Genomic DNA, 19,465 nt, shown 5'->3' on the forward strand with positions numbered 1-19,465 from the left:
TGGATGGATGGATGGATGGATGGATGGATGGATGGATGGATGGATGGATGGATGGATGGATGGATGGATGGATGGATGGATGGATGGATGGTAGAAATACATAGAAATAAGTCACAACTGCACAGGAACATGGCCACTTGTGGGACAAAAACTATGAAACAAAACTAAAAATACAATTATATAAATTATCAGAAACATTAAGACTTAATATGTCTTGGTTTTACGCTTTACCTAGAGTAAATTGGCCTTAATGACAAGAAAACAAAGACAAATGCTTTTTGTGTGTGTGTTTCTTTACAATTAAAGGTTTGACAAATATAACATGGTGTTCCAAATAATCTTTTTCAGTAAATATGTGTGATTTTGAAAATGAGATACTGAGCTCCACAATGAACAAGAAAAAAAAACAAAACATTAAAAATGGACCCTGACTTAAAACTTAAAACTTTTGCAAGATCCAAACCTACTTTTGCAAGATCTTGCAAAAGTAAGTCAGGGTCCATTTACTTTTATGTTTTTTTCTCAATGTCCATTGCAGGACTCAGTAGTGATGAAATACAGTCTAGACATCTTCTTAAAAATCATCAGAACTGCCATTAAAATTGAGCTAACTCTTAAACTGTGAATCAGAAACCTTAAGTATAGAAAAATGTTTTGTAACATTGCGTATAATACAGAGAGTGTCCATCTTAATTGACTGGACAATCAAACAAGTATTGGAAAACTTCAGTGCTACCTTTATTTATGTTTTTACCTCCTCGCTGTTCCTCAGGTTTTGCTCCCCTGGTTAGAAAACCATTTAAACCAAATGGTGGCAAATTCATCCTATTGATTACAGTGATGACTGTCCGTTTTTTACAGCTAATAATATCCCTGTATGATGGAGGAAGAGGAAAAGAACAAAAAAGGAACGATAGAAAAATCTGGAAAAAAAACTAAAATAACACAAAAAACATGTTTTTTCTTCTTTTTTAAAAAAATATATCTCAAAATGTGTTTATTATGTTTTGATAGTTTAGATTTGGGGTATTATGGTTGCTTTACTTAATTAAGAAATTTCCCCAACCTGTACTTGGTTAGTTTCTGGTTGTGCTGCGTCTGACACTGGAAACTTTTTTTTTTCTATTGTGGAAAAACTGGAACAACACAGAGGAATGACAGTCACTGCGGTGAAGACTGCTGTGATGCACTGTAACAAGCTGCTTTCTAAAAATCACACATAAGCCCCGCTGGGTGGACGACTGCTCTCTGGATCGCTGGTTCTCATCAGATATTGCAGGTCAACTTCATGTTTTTATTCAAATTATTCTGTAGATATATTAATGTCTAATTGTTGCATGCATTTGTAATATTAGGTAGATAATTAGCTATCACTGTTAGAAATACATAGAAATAAGTCACAACTGCTGGCTTTATTGGTTTTCATAGCTTTTAATCTTGTTTGCTTGTTGCAACAAGTTTTAAGTCAAACGTACGTTTACCAGTAAGATTATGAATCAACTAATTATTTTAAGAAACTTGTTCTCTAGCTTTCTCCTTTGAGTTTCTCTCTGTGCTGCAATGATCCACCATGACACTAAATTACACATAAGACATCTGTCGCTATATGCTTGCAAATAATAGTACATGTTAAATGTTCTTATGAAGTAACATAAACCGTCAGCCAAGATAATAAAAAGTAGCAAAACCAGTTAGATAAACATCAGAATGACTGGAATTGCTCAACAGGGTTCCTTGAAATATGCAGTGTACTCTGTGCTTTGTGGTCTACTTCTCTGCTTTGTCTGGTGCTCTCCAGTTTAATGGAGGAATCTGAGCAGCTGTTGACCCAGAGGTCAGAGGGGAAGAAGCCCAACGGACACTGCAGATGGAGCACTCGCCCCCTGGATTCGAAGGTGGTGGAGGATTTCAGAAGGAGGCTGAAGTACTTTTTTATGAATCCATGCGAGAAGTACAGAGCCAAGGGTCGGAAACCATGGAAACTCATGTTGCAAATATTGAAAATTGTCATCATCACAGCACAGGTGGTATAACATATTTTCTAGTTTTGTTGTTTTATTCAGCTGGCATAGATTTGTTGCTCACCTTACTGTCTCATTGTTACAGCTGGTCATGTTTGGCCTGAGCAATGAAATGATGGCTACATTCAAAGAGGACAATCTAATGACATTTGAACATCTGTTCCTGAAAGGATTCAAGGACCACTGGCAGGGAAACTATGCTCTTTATACTAAAGCCGACCTGTATGATCACATCTACCACGTCATCGACACGGTACATGAACAGGAAAGAATGCTGGGGTTTTTTGAAACATTGCATTAACAGTGTGCTCCTCTCCTTTTTTTCAGTACACCAATCTTCAGAACCTGACTCTAGCAAATCTTGCGTATGGGAAGATTGATGGCAAGTACACCCCGCTGTCTGTCTGTCAACTGCTTTACAAAAACACCACCATTGATCCGGAGAGAGACAGCTTCTACATTGATCCACACATTGATAAAGGTACAGAAATCAGACCTGCTGAAGTAGCGGTAGCATGAGGGACAGTTTCAAAAGTTATTTCTAAGGAAACTGGAAAGCGTTGCATGCATGTTTTTGCCCTAATCTTGGCAAGATAATTCAAGCTTAATCAGACTGAATATGAAAAACTATTTTCAAGCTTTGTCTTTGATTGGGACATTCTAGCACATAAATATGTTCTGGTTTTTAGTAGTCTGGTGTTTTATAATGCTTCTGTTTGCTGTGCTCCTAACATGACTTGTAACAAGCATCAAAAGACTTTCTTTTATTAATCAGCTTTCTGTTTGCCAATCTCCCTTAAAAAGGTCAGGCATTTGGAGTGTTTTTATAAAATCTGACTCAAAGTCAAGACTGGAAAATAATCATAATGTGGAGTTTCATGTGACACAAAAAGAGGAAATAACATAGTTAGTTCAATTAGTGTTGAATTCTTATCCTCATTTCACTGCTGTGCTAGCTAATGATATCTTTAAACACATTCTGCCTCCCCTTTAGAGTGTATTTCCATATTCCCGCCGACATCTCTTGACAATACTAATCTGGAAAGAAACATCAACTTCTCTTTAGATTTCAAAAGGTAGGAAACGCAAAGCTGATGTTAAACCAGCTGACAGCAGTGATGTCTGCTGATTGCGTGTCTGTGTGTTCAGGCTTGTGTCAGTTAACATCAACTTCACTCTGAAAACCGTCAATCTGCAGACCGTGCGGTACCACGAGCTACCAGACTGCTACGGCTTCCACATAAAGGTTGGTGAGAACATCTGATGACTGAAATACCATGATATAGGAAATGTTAGGAGTCTAGAACGATCTACAGACAAAGCAATGAATTTTACATTTATCTTAATCTTTTAAAATCTTATTTAATCCTTCATCACTTTTAATCATTTGCATTTTTAGTGTTTCATATTTGCATTTTATGAATTAATGATTGAATTAGTGAATTAATAAAAAATTTAAGCCTGTTCCACACATTTGAGGTGCATCAAAATTTTCAGTATCTTTCCTCACACACAGATCATCTTTGATAACTGTGCACACAGTGGAAAGATAAAAGTGGGTGTCAAAAATGATGTTCAAATTCATGAGTGCAAGGACTATAACGTGAGAGACKCCTGTAAGKTTTTACCCACAACTTATGAAATAAAATGCTTGCATTGCTTATTCAGGATGCAGAATAATACATAAAGTAGGAAGAAATTACCTGAAAACTGTGACTCTGGTTTTGCAGCTGGGAAAATTGATTACCTCGTTTTGATGTTTGATTCCTTGGTCATCTTCGCCTGTTTTGCCTCCCTCATTCTCTGCACGCGATCTATTGTCAAGGGCATTCAACTCCAGTTTGTAAGTTAAAGAAAGTCGATCTACCTGCAGTGTTTGCTGCTGTAAAGCTCAGTCCTAGTGTTATTTGAACAAAACTCGCAGTTAAAATCCCAGCAAAGTTTAGCACCATATTAGTAGGGATGGTGGTAAGACAGATTGAATAAATGAGTCTTATTTATACACAAAAAAACACATATTTAAGGATTACTAATTACAATTTCTAGACACGCTGATCAATTTAAAAAGATAAATAATAATTTCCAAAAATACTTTTGCTGTGTTTCTTTTATAGGAATTGGTATAGCAGTAAGTGCACCACGATTTTGTTATGAAAAAAAATCTTTTTATATATCTTTCCTAGAATCTGCAGTAAGTTTTGAGGGCATTGTATTAGATTAAAAGACAAGCTAATTAGAATTTTTTTCCATTATTATTATTTTTTCTTTCTAACAGTGTACTGTTTTCTTGTATCCAGGAATTCAACATTTTCTTCCAAACCCACTTCAATAAATTGGTGACTTGGTCAGAACGCATGGAGTTTGTGAATGGCTGGTATATATTCATTAACATCAGTGACACGCTAACCATCACCGGGTCAGTGATAAAAATAGGAATACAAACCAAGGTTTGCATGGATTTTATTGTTACATACTATGAGTATTTGTTAGAAACTTTCAAAGAGGGACTCACAAACCTTTAATGCAACTTTTCATTTTAAAGTTCCTGACCAACTATGATGTCTGCAGCATCTTACTTGGAACAGCCACCATGCTGGTGTGGATTGGTGTTATTCGCTACCTTGGTTACTTCAAGAAATACAACGTAAGAGCCTTCTCCATAGTTCTGGTTAACATATTCTGTCCAGAGAACCGAAAACAACTCACTTCCGTTCAGATCCTAATCCTAACCCTGAGGGCTGCCTTTCCTAACGTTATCCGGTTTTGCTGTTGCGCTGCCATGATCTACCTCGGGTACTGCTTCTGTGGTTGGATTGTTCTTGGACCTTATCATGACAAGGTAGGAATAATTCACCTTACTGGTGTGATTAATGGCCCTGATCTTCTATTAATCACCAGGTTATTATCCAAAAAACATTTTATTGTTTCCGTTTTTCAGTTCCGAACATTTGACAAAGTGACAGAGTGCCTCTTCTCTCTCATTAACGGAGACGACATGTTTGCCACCTTCCTTAATGTGCGAGACAAGAGCTACATGGTGTGGCTTTTCAGCAGAATCTATCTCTACACCTTCACGTCTCTCTTCATCTACATGGTGCTCAGCCTGTTCATCGCCCTAATCACCGACACCTATGAAACCATCAAAGTCTGTTTCTGTTGTACCTGCTGATATGTTGTAAATAGATTGTAAATGTACGATGACATTAAGGCCGTCTTATTTTGATGTGACATGTTTCTGTTTTTCTTTTTTATTTTGTTAGCATCACCAGAAAGACATCGAACCAGTGTCCCTGCTTCTTGCCTTCATAGAAGAAGGCCAGGATCAGCCTGAATCTGGACAATATCAATATGATGAGGAGTCTTCAAGCTGCTGTTTCTCTCCATGAGGCTGGTTTCAAAGAACTGCAAGGACGTAGAGTTAACTTTGAGGACAAAGTTGTTGCATATAAATGTCTTTGATAGTAGCCGGTGATAAAAGTGCCTGAAGGTATTGTTCAAACTGCCCTATATAATGATGTAATGCAAAAGAGAAGTTACTAGATTAGCCACAGCTTCCTAATTTAGTTGCATAAAGACCTGTTTAGAAACTAGTACAATAATGTATTGTAAAAGGATGTTTGTCGTCTTCGCCGTGTTAAAAAAAAAAAAAATTAGATCTGTATTTTAGTTGTACATTTTGAGGTTGTTAAAATTTACATCTGAGTCGATGTTGGCTGCTGTTTTTTCAGCACTCTCTGTTGTCTTTAACTTCATCATGTCTAGTTAGGGGCTGATTTCTAACAACTTTTTTGGGACCAAATATGACATCAGGAAACTCTGATCCAACCCCTCATAGATATTTTCAACATTTATACTGTGTCCTTGTGGAGAGATGTTGCAAGAGGTGTTTTAATACTCCATAGCTAGAGGGATTATATAGATGTTGGGGAAAAGTGGCCTCAGAATGCGGTCTTTGTTTTCTCTGTTTTATAATTACTAAATGCCACAAGTTATACTCAAGGTCCTGGTTCTGTTTTCAAGAACCAGGACCTGGACAGGCTAAGAAGTGTAACCACTTCTTTACCTCCTTGGTAAAGTTCATTCTTGGGTTTTAGAAAGAAAGCTCTGACTGATTGTCATATGTCTGATTCAAGAGCAAGCAATGTGACTTTGGGTGAGGGGATCATTAGATTGGTTGGCCAGTTAATATGTGTTTTGTGAAACTTGAGAAGGCTTACAACCATGTCTCTCAAGGCATTTTATTGGCATCTTATACTGGGTGTAGGATGTTGAAACAAGTTCCCTCCATAGTTTGATTGGGCCCTGGTTGTATAAATAAATAATACTCATGCATTTATTAATCTGTGTGCTGTCATTTTGTACAGTGGATACACTAAATGTGACATTTACCCCATCACCACAGGGGGGCATTGCAGTTCTTGGAAGCACAAATAGGGATTAAATGGAGATCATCCATCCATCCATCCATCCATCCATCCATCCATCCATCCATCCATCCATCCATCCATCCATCCATCCATCCATCCATCGTCTGTACCTGTTTATTCTGGCAGGATTACAGGCTGGGCTTCATTTAGTCGCCTAAATGAAGATAATACACTGTAAGTAGTAAATATCATGTGTTAGATATGCATTTTTATTTTTAAGGTGGTTTAGATATAAAGACTTTATCTAAGACTATCTATATAGACTAAAGAATATATCTTCAAAGAAGCCCCAGACTATATCTGTACAGGGCTTCTTTGAAGCACCAGATTGTCCGTGAATGTTTGTGCTGTAATATGATGTTATTATGTACATTATTATACAAAAGGTGGCGACTATCTCCTGTCACCACTAGGGGGCAATGTTGTACATTTCTTCGTTAGACACCTGACAGTATTTACATCTGCATAATCATTCACCGCCGCACATGTTTGTCCAATGTACGCCTGGCACACTGGTTGCTTAACTACGTTTCCTCCAATAAGAAAGCAGTTTAGTTGGACGACACCAAAACGATAGTCTTCAAAAGAGAGAGAGAGAAAAAAAAACAAAAAAAAAACCACAGCAGCTGCTGAAGCCAGAGTGGAACCTGTCGGTTGTTATCTCCCGTTGGCCGAGTTAAGGTAGTGTTTGTATGTTGTTTAACGGTTATAGCAGGCTGTAGACTGAACTCGGTTTCAAAGCTGCAGGTTTTTTTTTATTTTATGAAATAAGGTCTCGTTAATCAAAGCCTCACCACAAAACTTGGGAAGGTTAGTTGACCTATTTCACGCCCTACATGAATGATTGTGTTTATGATATTAGCAACGAACGAACAAACGAACATGTTGAAAGGGGGACGTTAGCTACCAGTTCAGTGTATAAAATTACAATAATACATCATAACTGCTTGGCCAGCTCAAATCTAAAGTTAGGTGAAATGATGCCATTGTTTTTTTATTTATGAATAACCTTGCTAACTCATCACTATTAGACGACTACACGTGTTTATGCCGCAGTTTAGTCAAGTTAACTGGCCATGTTACGTTTTGCCACCCACTGTGTTGTCTCTGAAGATAAAGTTCTGTGTATGTGTGTGTTTTCTGGCTCAGCTTGATAAGAAAGCAAGTCATTTGAGCAGCCCTTGCGCGCATACACTATTATCAGTCAATTTTCTTTGCGTTCCTGAACACCAATGCAAGTTTTCTCGTTTGTTCACTCTCACACTATGTGCATTGTCGCTGTTAACCAATGGGAGTTGCTGACTGTGGTCGTGTCTCTCTGGCTCACCCTAMATTTCCAGAGCATTTCATTTTTGTAGTTATTAGCCCGAAGGTCTGAAAGTTTAATATCAAATTTAAAATAATTTTAAAAGTAACTTGCATGTTCCACTTCTGACTAGTCTTATTCACTGATTAAGCATAACTAAAACCACTAATGGAGAAATGAAAAACTGATTATCTCTCCAGCATGACTCCTGTTAGTGGGTGGGATGCAAAGACAGCAAGTAAACATGTTTTCAAGGTTGTGTTATTAAGAAAAGTTGTTAGGCATACAGCTTTGAGAGAGTTTTTGGCTTCCCATTCTTCAGTCTTGGACCTACAAAAACCAAGTAAACAGATCTGGTTGATTATTACCTAGGCTCTTTTTTTTCAGACCATTATTAAGATTTTACCTTCAATTGTGCATGCTTTGCTTATCTGGGGAACACATTACACCAACCTGTACTATGGCAGAAAGGGTAAGCCAGCAGAAGCAGTGTGATGTTTTGGTTCAGGTTTTGCAAGGAAACCTTGAGCTGTTCCAAAGAAGCATCCATATACATGGATGGACAGTAAATCAATAACAATATGTATTTTGACAGACATGTTATCAATAAGGTAATACATTTGATAAAATATCCAATATACTGAATATTTACTGAACTCTGACCCAGAGATGCACAAGATTCTGGGAGATGTAGGCAGAGGAAAAGTTTTAGCTACCCAACTTCTCACAGTGAGCTAAGCAAGGCGAGTGGCATCAACTAAATCACTGTCTTTGGTCACCAAGCAACAACCTGAAAGTTGAGTAACTTTTGCAGCAGGAGGTTGAGGATTTGCTGTCATGCTTCTTCATAACTTCTTAAAAATAAAAAGTGTCATGGAGTAAAAACTGTGCACTGGAAAGGTGGCTCCACCAGTGCGGCAGTATTTCAGATATGTAAAACAAACAACAACAAAAAACTGTTTAGTCAACAACTATTATTGACATTGTCCAGCCCTGTGTGTTTGTTACWTTGACACGTTCCACCTACCTAAGGAAACTGTAAATGGTCTCTCATGGAAACTGTATTCTGTGATGGTTGTGGCCTTGTTGGAGTTGATAATGTGCACAAAGAAGAATTTGAAATTGTTGTTCAGGAATGCTTAGAGGAGCGCAAAGAGTTTGAGGTGTTGGCTTGGCCTCTCGTTTTCTCTTATTTAATTTGAGCACCTATGGGACTTTGTGGACAAAGATCGCATCTTGCAAGTTGGATGACTTAAAGGACCTACTGCTAACTGTCGCTGTAAACAATTGGGAGTGGCTGTGGTCAGATTCCCCCACTTGTTGAGGCTCTTTTGGCAACTGTGGATCAACATTGAAGGGCAAGTGGTTATGCTATGCCTGATCTAAACGCTCTCGTAAGAATAAAATCAACCTACCCCTTTGCCATTTAAATAATACCGAGGGCTGACATGAGATTGTACTCCAATCTCAGTATAAAACCCCCTTCCAGGGAAATCCGTCAGATAATCCTGTGTGGCTGAAGCATCGGCACAGATTATTGCTGGTCCGTCTCATGGTTTGATGCCGTTTTGCAGGGCTCTGGTCCAGTGAGATCTTTTGATCGACCGCCTGACTGCTCATCTATCTCAGTGCTGATATCTCATGACCTCAGGTCCTCCGGTCCCAACGTTTCTGTGCAATGGGGGAGTGGAGGGCAACTAATGCATATATGGGTAAGTTTCTTTAATGTGCTGCAGTATTTCAGGAATAGACGGGCCCATTTGGCTGTTCTCTTTTTTTTTTTGTGTGTGTGTGTGTGATCTGCTTTAGGTGACCCACATTTTTGTCCTTATTTATAGAATCAACCCAGTTCAAGCTACTCAATGGGAGAAGGCACAATAGATGCAGTGTACTAACGATTTTGATGTTTTCTCTCTGTTCTCAGAAGGCCCTGAGATCTCGAGCATATCACATGTGACGATATCTCCCTCAAGACATAATCATGTGCCCGTGTACTCTTTGCCCTTGTCCAGAAGCTCCTACAGTGTAATAAGTGCATTTTGCACTGAAGATAATGTTCCTCAGAGCATTTCATACCTAAATCAGGTATGAAAATGTCAAGGTTCAGTGTGTTTTGTGATTAAGGTTGAATTAACATTAAGATCCCACAAAGAGGAAATTTCTCATTTTCAAGGTGACAAACCAGTTTCAAAGTGTCAAAATTTAAATGAAAGTTACAAAATGTTTTTCTTAAAAATCTGGTAGATGGGGTAAGACTTGACACAATTCACTATTAATAAAAGGCAAAAGTAAGCCATTGCACATTTTCACACAGTATTTAGGAATATAAATAAATTTCATCCAACTTGATCAGACCTATATAAATGGTATTAGGCTTCAAAATGCTTGAAATATAAGTCCCATGGAAAATGTTTTGCAATAAACTGCATAGGTATTTTTTTTGATTGTGAAATGATAAACAATATAAAAACTGGCATTGTTCCATCATCATTAATATGGTCCAATATAAACTACAATTTAATAAGAAATTCTTAATCTGAGAGAAACTGATTCAACCGTCTTTTTTCTGTTTGGTTTGTTTTAAAGATAAGTTTAGTTGAGGCCCCCCAACAAAGTTTGACCTGTGAACACTAATTAATGAAACAAACGATCGATCGTTTAATGATGAATTCAAGAACTCGTTTATCTTCACAGGAGCTTGCCGTGCTCGGTCTCTCCATGTGTATTGAGGCCAGCTCATCAGAGGGAGCGAGTCTAAAAGCGGTGCCAGTTCTAAATGCCATGTATGAATTGCTCCAAATTCATAAACGAAATATGTGCGCTTTAGAGGAGATGGAGAAGGAACAGTTGAAGAAGCTGAGCACCTTGGAGCATATTCAGATTAGCAATTCCAGACTAAAGGCAAGTATGTATGGAACCTCCATTAATTTGACCTTTTACATGTGCATACACAGATTTGAAATGACCTATAATTATTCACAATCAGTCACAACATACAGATGGCTTCAACGTTTTTTGGTTTTGCATTTGACATCATCTCTAGCCACTGATTCCTTTGTTAGGTGTCTTATTCTGAAAATGTTTGGGGGGAGAAATTTTAGATGTTTTTTTTTTTTTGTAATGGCTTCTTGAGACATGGTGAACATGGTAGTGTTTCAGAGATGGCCTCTCTGTGTCGAGTCAGAGTAATAAGATGATTGCTGAAAGGAGCTCAATTGGGTTCATCAGACCTGATCCACTTGTTGGAAATGTGGTTTTGTTTATTCATCCACTGAGCTAAGAAACCAGATGTTCAGGGACTCGGTCAAGGTCATTCAGATTTGACTCAAGACTTTGGCCAAGGTTAACATGGGTGTATGTTGTCAGTTTAGCCTTGAGTGAAACCGTTTTGTGAGCAACTTGCCTATTGTTTAGTTGGAGCAACTGCTTAATTTTCCAATTGCACAAACCAGTTTTGGGGCGGAGGCTTTTGACTTGAGTAAGAGCTCTTGTATCATTACCCTTATTGTTTTGTTTCTGATTTTTCTTCAGGATCAGTTGGAGCTGTCAATGAGGGAGAAGTCGGGACTGCATGAGACAGAGAGGCAGCTTCAACTAAAAATAAAAACTCTACAGAGCTGCCTAAAGACTGAAAAAGAGGAGGTACTGTGAAACATTATGACTTGCTTTTAATAATGAAAGCCTGAGTAATAAGCTGATGGAATGAGTAATAAGTCTCCTCAAATCTCAACAGGTTCAGAAGCTCCAAAGCATTATTGCTAGTCGTGCCTCTCAATATAGTCATGATGCCAAGAGAAAAGAGAGGGAAGCTGCAAAACTGAAGGAACGCCTCAGTCAGCTATTGGTTGACAGAAAAGAAAGGAAACTAGGTAAATCTGCTAATCTTTAAGGAATTGTGTGTTAAAACTTTTTAAATCCAGGAACAATTGGTGCTTTATTTTTATTTTCGTCATAGCTATTGATGTTCTGAATAGCTTGGGGCGATCAGATGGAAAAAGGAGTATGTGGAAGACGGCAAAATTGTCAGCTAGGTATCGTACAAACCAACTCCCTCATAACCGTTTTTGTGGGACATCTGCAGCCTAATTGCGTGCACGACTGTCATTCTGCAGCCACGAGAGTGAGATGTATAAAACGTTGCTCGGAGACTACGAGACGAGTCGGAAGGCTTTGATTTTGGAAAATGCCGAGCTTAAAAAAGTCCTCCAGCAGATGAAGAAGGAGATGATGCACATTCTGGCTCCACGGCAGCAGTCCACCAGCGGAGCCACCGCTGCTGATGACAGCCAGGAGCAGGTTTGTAAAACAAACATTTGTAGAACCCATTTCACCTGGTAGAACAGGTGTGACCATGTCAGGATTATAGGCTACCCTACTTTTACACATCTTCATTTGAGTGATACCAGGGTTTTGTGATGTTGTTTCAAAGCGTTGACTTTGTTTTCCTTAAGACACTTCTAACTAATTTTGCAGCATAATTTGGTCCATTGTTCATCTGGAAGACCCATTTCTACCTGAGCTTTAAATATTGCTTTTATATTACCACACTTCTTTCCCTCATGATGCCTTCTAGGTTGAAAAGCACACCAGTTTTTTATTTTTTATTTAAATTTTTTTATGCAGTGTATGCAAGCGTCTGATTTTTACTATAATTTCTCAAAGACTAAATCAACGCTATTGTCTGGTTTTATCTGGTTTGCATTGTTTTATTCAAGGTTGAGTCGGATGAAGAGAAAGCGGGAAACGCAAGCAGGGAAGCCTTGGACCACTCTTGTGAACTTGCCAGGGAGCAACTCCTCAACAGCATCCGCCAGCAGTGGAGGAAACTGAGAAACCATGTAGAAAAGTTAGACCAAGGTACACGTGTTGCTGTATCATTTTCTCAATGCTGCTTAATCTTTTTTTTCACCATATTTTGATTTACTTTGCCTTGTTGTTTTTTTTTGTTTAAAATGTGAACATTTTTGTTCATTGTCATGCAAACGTTTTGGTGACCTTGAAACTTTAAAGCAAGAACCACAAGCTACAATGTATTTTTTTTACAAGCACAAAGGGGTGCACTGTTTTTAAATAAGATAAATGGATAAATTGTTAAAAATTTTATATAAAAAATGTGTATTTGAGAGTTCATATCTTGTCGAGTCGATGCTTTTCAAAAACCAAATTTCTCTGCAGTCTCGGCCTCTAGTCTTTTGCGATATTCTTACAGCTTTTATTTAGTGATTGTTTTTTTTAACCCATTCTTTGAATAATAACTTAAGATCAGATCCTCAAGTCTTGTCAAATATTCTCATTTAGTGCTGGACTTCAACTCTAACACATGAATAGGTTGTGATATAAAAAATTTTACATTTCTGTTGCTGGCCAGGCTGAGGGTGAAATCGTATCAGATTAAAGATGTTAAATATAAATGCACACAACCCTGCTTTTTAAGGATGGTAAATGCTTCATGCTAGGAAGGAAATTTTGAATAATTGGTTTTCCGTTTTMTTAGCCTCACAGGTGCAGAATCAGATGGAGTCCAACAAAGACACTRTACCTTTGGAAACTCACGAGGATGAGATGGAGAGAATGAGGCAGGAAGTCCAGCAATGCAGGGAGTTCATTCATGCACAGCAGCAACTTCTCCAGGTCAGTATCGGCTAATTTAAATGAAAGATCAAGTCTGTTTAAGGTAAAGGTTAATGTTTAACTTTTTTTTTTTTATTATTATTATTAAAATCTTTTGTTAGCAACAACTAAACACATCATTTGATGACGAGACAGCAGCTCTCCTTAACGACTGCTACACCCTAGAGGAAAAGGAGCGTCTCAAAGAAGAATGGAAACTCTTTGAGGAGCAGAAGAAAAACTTTGAGAAGGAAAGAAAAAACTTTACTGAGGCTGCTATTCGATTAGGGCGAGAAGTATGTGTGTTATCATACATCATTTTAACTTTAAGTGGTGGAATAACTTTTTTTTTWAAATTAAAAATATTTTGTATTCCACAGAAAATGTCTTTTGAGGAAGACCGAGCTGCATGGCTCAAGAATCAATTTTTAAACGCAACGCCATTTGCAAATCGCAGGAGATATTCCTCATCAGATGGTCAAAGTGCCTTATCAGTTAGTAAGTCTATTTAATAAACATGTTATTTGGGGAAAGAAAAAAAAAACGGTCATGGATACAATCATTTAACAAAGTAAGATTTTATATATAAAGTGATAATTGCCTGCTCCATACAAATTATAAGTATGGTAAAGTGCATAAAAATATCTAAATTGATGTCCTTAAAATTTCAACTAAATTGAAGAAATTCTTTTAAAACAACTGAGTACACTTCATGTTGTTTCATAGTTTAAATAACTAAATCTAGCATGCATAACTTAAAACTCTGTGTTACACTGTATTATTGACTGAGACGTTTTGACCCAGATGTCTTTGTATTTGCTCGTGTCTTTTAGTTGTGACTTGCTAGATAAAAAGTATATCCCAGACGCCTAGTGCCACTTCATACCACAATCAAGTAACTATGTCGCCTTCGGTAGTTACGATAATGCTGTATATATCAAAAATAACTTGCACTTCGGCAAAAGAGGCAAGTAGCTAAGCACGCCCTTACTATTTGAACAAGTTGAGCAACAGCTAGGTGCTATTAATTAAATTCAATTATTTAAGGGATCTCTAGCAGGTCTGAGCATGTCTGCACAAGCACATGTTTTACTTGGAACTTGATCTTTGGTATTTTGGGGGTTTTAACAGAATGCCAGCAAGGAAAGATTTCAGGAGTGGTCTTGAAGGTATTTCTGTCCACTAATCTCCTAAGGAGTTTAATAAAACATAAGAGTTCATAATTTCTCACAGGGCAGATTTCACTCTCCCTGCTATCAGGGCCAGAGCAGCTTCACCGAGACCATCCGTTGCCGAGTTAAGTTTCCAAAGATTTGAGAGGTATGCACAGATTCTAGCAAAGACCCAAGTTGCCTTATTGAATGTTGACCATTAATATAAACCTGATGGGACAGGAGGGAACATGAACAAATACTGTTTTGATTTTGTTTATGATTTGATCCAGATCTTGTGAGCATTGGTGACACTGGTAAGATTGTATCTCGACTAGAGCTGCACAGCTTATTGAAATACAACAGCCATTATAATATCACAGTAGCAAAGAACTGTGGATTCAGTGACAATTCACTTCCCATGTTATTTCAATTGCCATGCATTCGTGGTCTACATGTCATTAAAATATTAGGAAATTTGAGTGGGCTCTAACAACTCTTGATGATCAAATTGATTTGTAGTTTAGTAGCTGAGATCCTAAAGCTCATGTAGAGTAGTTRGGATGTTATGCTGAAGGATAAAGTATTAAGTGTTTTTATCCAAATGTTTGGCAACAGTATCCCAATTACAAGTTCCGGTGAAGTTGTCCTGCCGTAACCTTAAGTCTACAAATCTGTCATTACAGATTTCTTTTGTTTTTGTTTTTTTTTGCTCATATTTCTTACGTGGCAGGAAGCGAACCAGAGGTTAGGATGTCTTCTGCAAAAGCAAAGCGGTCCAAGTCGCCAACCTATACTACATTCTCCACTCCCAAACCTTCACGAAGTTCTCCCATGCCATCAACAACTGAACTTTACAGGACTCTTCGCCTCCTATCAGACAGCAGGTGCTTATGCTTGTGTTTACCATTTTATTAGCGTTTCCTTTTGCTACATCTTAAGATGTCTTGCTGAATTACTACATAATCTCACCGGTCTCTTCTAATTTCAGTTGCTCCAAACATTCAAATCGGGGACGCTGGCTTGAGACGAGAACCATAGAAGATGRACACCCTCAGTTTAAGTCTAATCTCCAAGCTCGCGCTGGTGAAATGAGTGTTTTTACTTTTGGTGAAGATCACAGTGTCACTTAATCAGGGTGTCACTGGTGCCTTCCCCATCCCCGCTCCCTATTCTGAACACTAGCATTGACTTATTTGCCCTCACACAAGTGATGAACTAATTTCCTATTGATACATGGATGACGGATCGCTCACCAAAGCTGATTAAATAAGCACTTTATAGAGATCCTTTTTATTTTACAAACTGAGCAGCACTGAAATTTTARATGGTAAGATATATTTATGTATATAGTGACTTAAATGCATAKAATTTTGAAATACAAAGTCTGTAAATTCTAGGTTTTAATAAAATGGGGTAAATGAAAGTATAATTTATACGTCTGCCACAATAAAGCTTTTCTTTTCCAAATGTTTCATTTTCTCTGTACTTTGGCGCCCTCTGGCGTCTTAAAACGGCAGCAGTACAACAACCGGAATCCGGATGTTCCCATCTTTTGCTTTTGTCAGAGCATCGTCGCCGCAAGAATCGCTACTATCGCTCTGCTTTGGGGAAAAGAAAACGTACAAACACACAAAGAATGTCCAGCTCTTCTAACTTGGCCACTATGAAAAAGGCGGTACAGCAGCTYCGCTTCGAGGCGAGCATAAACAGAGTGAAGGTGAGCAGGAGTTTCGCCGTTTTTTGTGGCGAATATCTGAGAAGTGTCGCCCGTTAGTGCCCGTTACACTGATCCGCTAACACTTAGCTAGAGCTTGAAGCTATCGGCCGCATATAGGCCGTGATCAACAGGCATAAGAAGGTAATTTTGCTTAGAGTTGAAATGTAAGGAATGTTTCTTTTTTTTGAACATGTAACGTAAAGAGCAGATAATGTTTGAGGGTAGCCGTTAGTAGTATCGGGAGTTCCTAACGCGTGTTAATTTGTAAGAGGGGAAATGTACAGCGCGTATAATTGTTTAAAAAAAACACAAGTTTTCAGCATAAATCTTTCACCTGCCTAATACTAAAGACGAGGGATCGCTCTTAGTTGGCCATAAAAGTTGAATATTGACAATATGTGTTACTTATTTCTGTTAATGGACTATGATCTTTGCAGAAGCTAACCATGTAGTAGGGGTACATGTCCACCAGATCCCTGGTAAATCATTTAGACTGGTTAAGATGCGCTTTTTTCTTTCTAAGCGGGGGCGGGGGGTCTGAAAATGATGCAGTTCAAGAAATCATTTAAATATTGATTTACAATTTGTGGCAAATGTGTAGGTTAATTTAAGCATGTTGTAGGGTATTATATATACAAGTGTTTGCACTTGTATATTAGTTATTTCATGGGTGTGTGCAGCAACACCTCAGAATGTTCCCAAAAAGCCTAACCCAAAGGGGCATCACTGGTTTTAGAGCAGCTTCACTACATTGCCAGTTTTACAACGCATGACTTCTTTCATGGTTCACTGTGGCAAAAGAACCAAGAAAATAAAAATAGAAAAAGTTTAAAACGTCTTGGAAAAATGGTAACTGGGATATAAGCTATRACTCAATTTTCCATATTTTGTTGTCCCGTAGACAGTCACTCCAAAAAAAAAAAAAAAAGATTGCTGAAGAAACTAGCTGTTTAGAATGCTTTATGGAAACATATTAAAGGAAAGTTGGTAGAAAAAAAAGGTGCACAAGAAACACAAATATTCAGATCCCTGAGAGGATTGTTCAGCAAAATTCATTCAAGGATGAGTAGAAAAAGGTGCTCTGATGCTCTGAGGAAATTAATTTTGAATTTCATTTGAAAATCAAGACCAAAACATACCAGTCATTGTTTTAATGACTGTGGCATCACTGCCGTTGACTGACTATATCTATTGAGACACTTTAAACGAGACACTGGTTATATTCTGTCATTAGTCAYGCAAAGTATTTCCATCTGTCAGCACCAYGCCTCTGTCACATAGTGTTCTTTGCGTTCTCAATACCTCACAGAAGTAATTAGCATGCCCCACCTCTTAAAGCTGCAGTAGGTAACTTACTATATATATATGTATGTTTTCCATATTTATTAAAGGTGCCACTTGACACTAAGACATATCTCCTGGTTTTGATTGGTTGTTTCTGATGAGGAGTGGTCCATTTCTGAAGATGGTATTAGAACCACAGGAAGGAGACAGAGGAACTCTTCTTTTTTTTCTTCACAGATTTGTCTGACAATTTGAGAATGTGTTGATAGTTTTAATAAATGTGGGAAAAACACRTGTTACTGAAGCTTTAAAATTGTAATGTTAAAGAGTAAGAACACAGCAAGAGTTAAAATGGGATTGGTAATTAATTGTACAAGTGTAACATTTTATTAGAGCTTAATAAACAGGCTCTCCCTTTCATTTAGTTAACAAAAACATTAAATATATGGTCTTTGATCAAATGTTGATGAAGCCGTTGCATTAGATTGATTTGTCTGCTCTTTCTAATAAAAAGCTGTATTTGTTTGACGAGAACTTATTAAATCCAAACAGTCCTTCAGACACTTAATGGGGAAATATATCATGAATACTTTTAATGACTTCCTGAAAATAAYGAATGCTGCATTTTCTATATTCCTGAAGCACCAGGCCCATGTAGTGAGCCATGATCTGTTTTTACRATTCCAGTTGGCTTTCATTCAAACYGATGCAACAGGTTTTCAACTACAAGCTTAAATGACACCCKGCTATTTTTAGTGATGCAGTATTTGTTCGACTAATACAAGTCCACCCAAGAGATAAAAAGGGCTTTCAGTATTTGTACAGTTTAACTCATTGGTATCCAGCTATAAGACTCAAATGTATTATTCCTACTTTTAAATTAACTTTTTATTATTATTATTATTGAATGGAATTGTTCTATTTAATGGCAGTACATGTATTTTTCCATGAAACACCCGATTCCTCTTTGGTTGYCAGGTTTCCCAGGCAGCTGTGGACCTGCAGCAGTTTTGCTTGCAGAATGCCTTGCAGGACCCTCTGCTCACTGGAGTGTCCTCCAGCACCAACCCCTTCAGGCCGCAGAAAGTCTGCTCCTTCTTGTGAAATTACCCTCTTCATTGGTAAGTAGGCCATAYATATGCAGCACAATCACATGTATGATTAATATATCTGTGAAGTAGCTTTAATACTCTTTGCTATGTTTTTGTAGGTGTTCTTTTTTTTTAAAAAAAAAAACAAAGTTAATTTACTCTCCCTGTGGTTGTTTCTTTGTCCTGCAGGCCTTCATTTAGACGCTACAGGGAAGATGACCTCAGCACTGCTCCTCATGCCAAGCCATTATACTGCCACGGGAAGCGTAGAACACATTGAAGTCGTATCAGGAAAATAAATTATTAGGAACATTAGAGTAAAAGGAAGAGGTTTTTTTTTGTGTTTTCTTTGTTTTTTCATGGCACACTGTGATTTTTAAGTAATTGATTGTGCCTTTTTGTATCAATCTGTTGTTGTGGTCTTTTTTTTTTTTTTTTGCTTTGGACTTTTTGTATTTAAAAATAAAAACATTCATAGCTACAAGGCTTTTTTTTGTATTTTTAAATGTAAGCGGTTTTATTATTAAATGAACAGTTACTTTAACAGAGTGAAGGAGCCAACAAAAGATTACAGCTGTGATTTATTGCAAAGATTCTTGACTCTTTTATTTGGTTATTAGAAGCAGAGATGTGAGAAGAGTGAAAATGCAAAAATAGCRAACATTTTATATCAAATTTATCCAGCATGTAGTAAAGATAAAATAAGGCTACATGCTATGTTAAATACAAAATGGTATTTCCAACACAATACAATAAATAAACACAAAAACTACTTATTAAAATGAATGTTTATGGTAGTTTGTGATTGAAGAAGCTTAAGAGAACAGTAGGGATTTATTTATCACAGGATCATAT

General features: G+C 37.5%; 3 protein-coding genes across 8 annotated transcripts; all 3 read left to right on the plus strand.

The window, feature by feature from the left end:
* Positions 1-992: 992 nt before the first annotated feature.
* mcoln3a (mucolipin TRP cation channel 3a) lies at positions 993-6,463 on the plus strand. 4 transcript variants are annotated; one of them, XM_017310014.1, is made up of 13 exons: positions 995-1,279; positions 1,799-2,024; positions 2,107-2,274; positions 2,349-2,502; positions 3,016-3,097; positions 3,171-3,267; positions 3,538-3,637; positions 3,752-3,864; positions 4,319-4,468; positions 4,564-4,665; positions 4,738-4,860; positions 4,960-5,166; positions 5,282-6,463. In XM_017310014.1, the coding sequence occupies exons 2-13, from the start codon at positions 1,803-1,805 to the stop codon at positions 5,405-5,407; spliced, it is 1,644 nt and encodes a 547-aa protein (XP_017165503.1). In that variant the 5' UTR covers positions 995-1,279; positions 1,799-1,802; the 3' UTR covers positions 5,408-6,463. The 4 variants fall into 4 exon arrangements, with proteins under 4 accessions (XP_008432764.1, XP_008432767.1, XP_017165503.1 ...); XM_008434542.2 differs by having other exon boundaries at positions 993-1,279; positions 4,564-4,860; XM_008434545.2 differs by having other exon boundaries at positions 993-1,279; positions 2,192-2,274; positions 4,564-4,860.
* A 580-nt stretch (positions 6,464-7,043) lies between these two features.
* ssx2ipa (synovial sarcoma, X breakpoint 2 interacting protein a) lies at positions 7,044-15,985 on the plus strand. 3 transcript variants are annotated; one of them, XM_008434540.2, is made up of 14 exons: positions 7,044-7,129; positions 9,329-9,466; positions 9,682-9,839; positions 10,449-10,655; positions 11,286-11,396; positions 11,488-11,623; positions 11,710-11,785; positions 11,867-12,050; positions 12,470-12,611; positions 13,249-13,385; positions 13,487-13,660; positions 13,745-13,862; positions 15,228-15,402; positions 15,507-15,985. In XM_008434540.2, exons 2-14 carry the CDS (start codon positions 9,433-9,435, stop codon positions 15,646-15,648), a joined length of 1,794 nt encoding a protein of 597 aa, XP_008432762.1. In that variant the 5' UTR covers positions 7,044-7,129; positions 9,329-9,432; the 3' UTR covers positions 15,649-15,985. The 3 variants fall into 3 exon arrangements, with proteins under 3 accessions (XP_008432762.1, XP_008432761.1, XP_008432763.1); XM_008434539.2 differs by having other exon boundaries at positions 7,045-7,129; positions 9,679-9,839; XM_008434541.2 differs by having other exon boundaries at positions 7,046-7,129; positions 9,679-9,839; positions 15,249-15,402.
* Positions 15,986-16,069: 84 nt separating this feature from the next.
* On the plus strand, positions 16,070-18,933 carry LOC103479858 (guanine nucleotide-binding protein G(I)/G(S)/G(O) subunit gamma-5-like). The gene is made up of 3 exons (XM_008434538.2): positions 16,070-16,235; positions 18,498-18,640; positions 18,800-18,933. Exons 1-2 carry the CDS (start codon positions 16,155-16,157, stop codon positions 18,621-18,623), a joined length of 207 nt encoding a protein of 68 aa, XP_008432760.1. The 5' UTR covers positions 16,070-16,154; the 3' UTR covers positions 18,624-18,640; positions 18,800-18,933.
* The last annotated feature ends 532 nt before the right edge of the window (positions 18,934-19,465 follow it).

Source organism: Poecilia reticulata, linkage group LG17 (assembly GCF_000633615.1).
Source record: "Poecilia reticulata strain Guanapo linkage group LG17, Guppy_female_1.0+MT, whole genome shotgun sequence".
Lineage (NCBI taxonomy): Eukaryota > Metazoa > Chordata > Actinopteri > Cyprinodontiformes > Poeciliidae > Poecilia > Poecilia reticulata.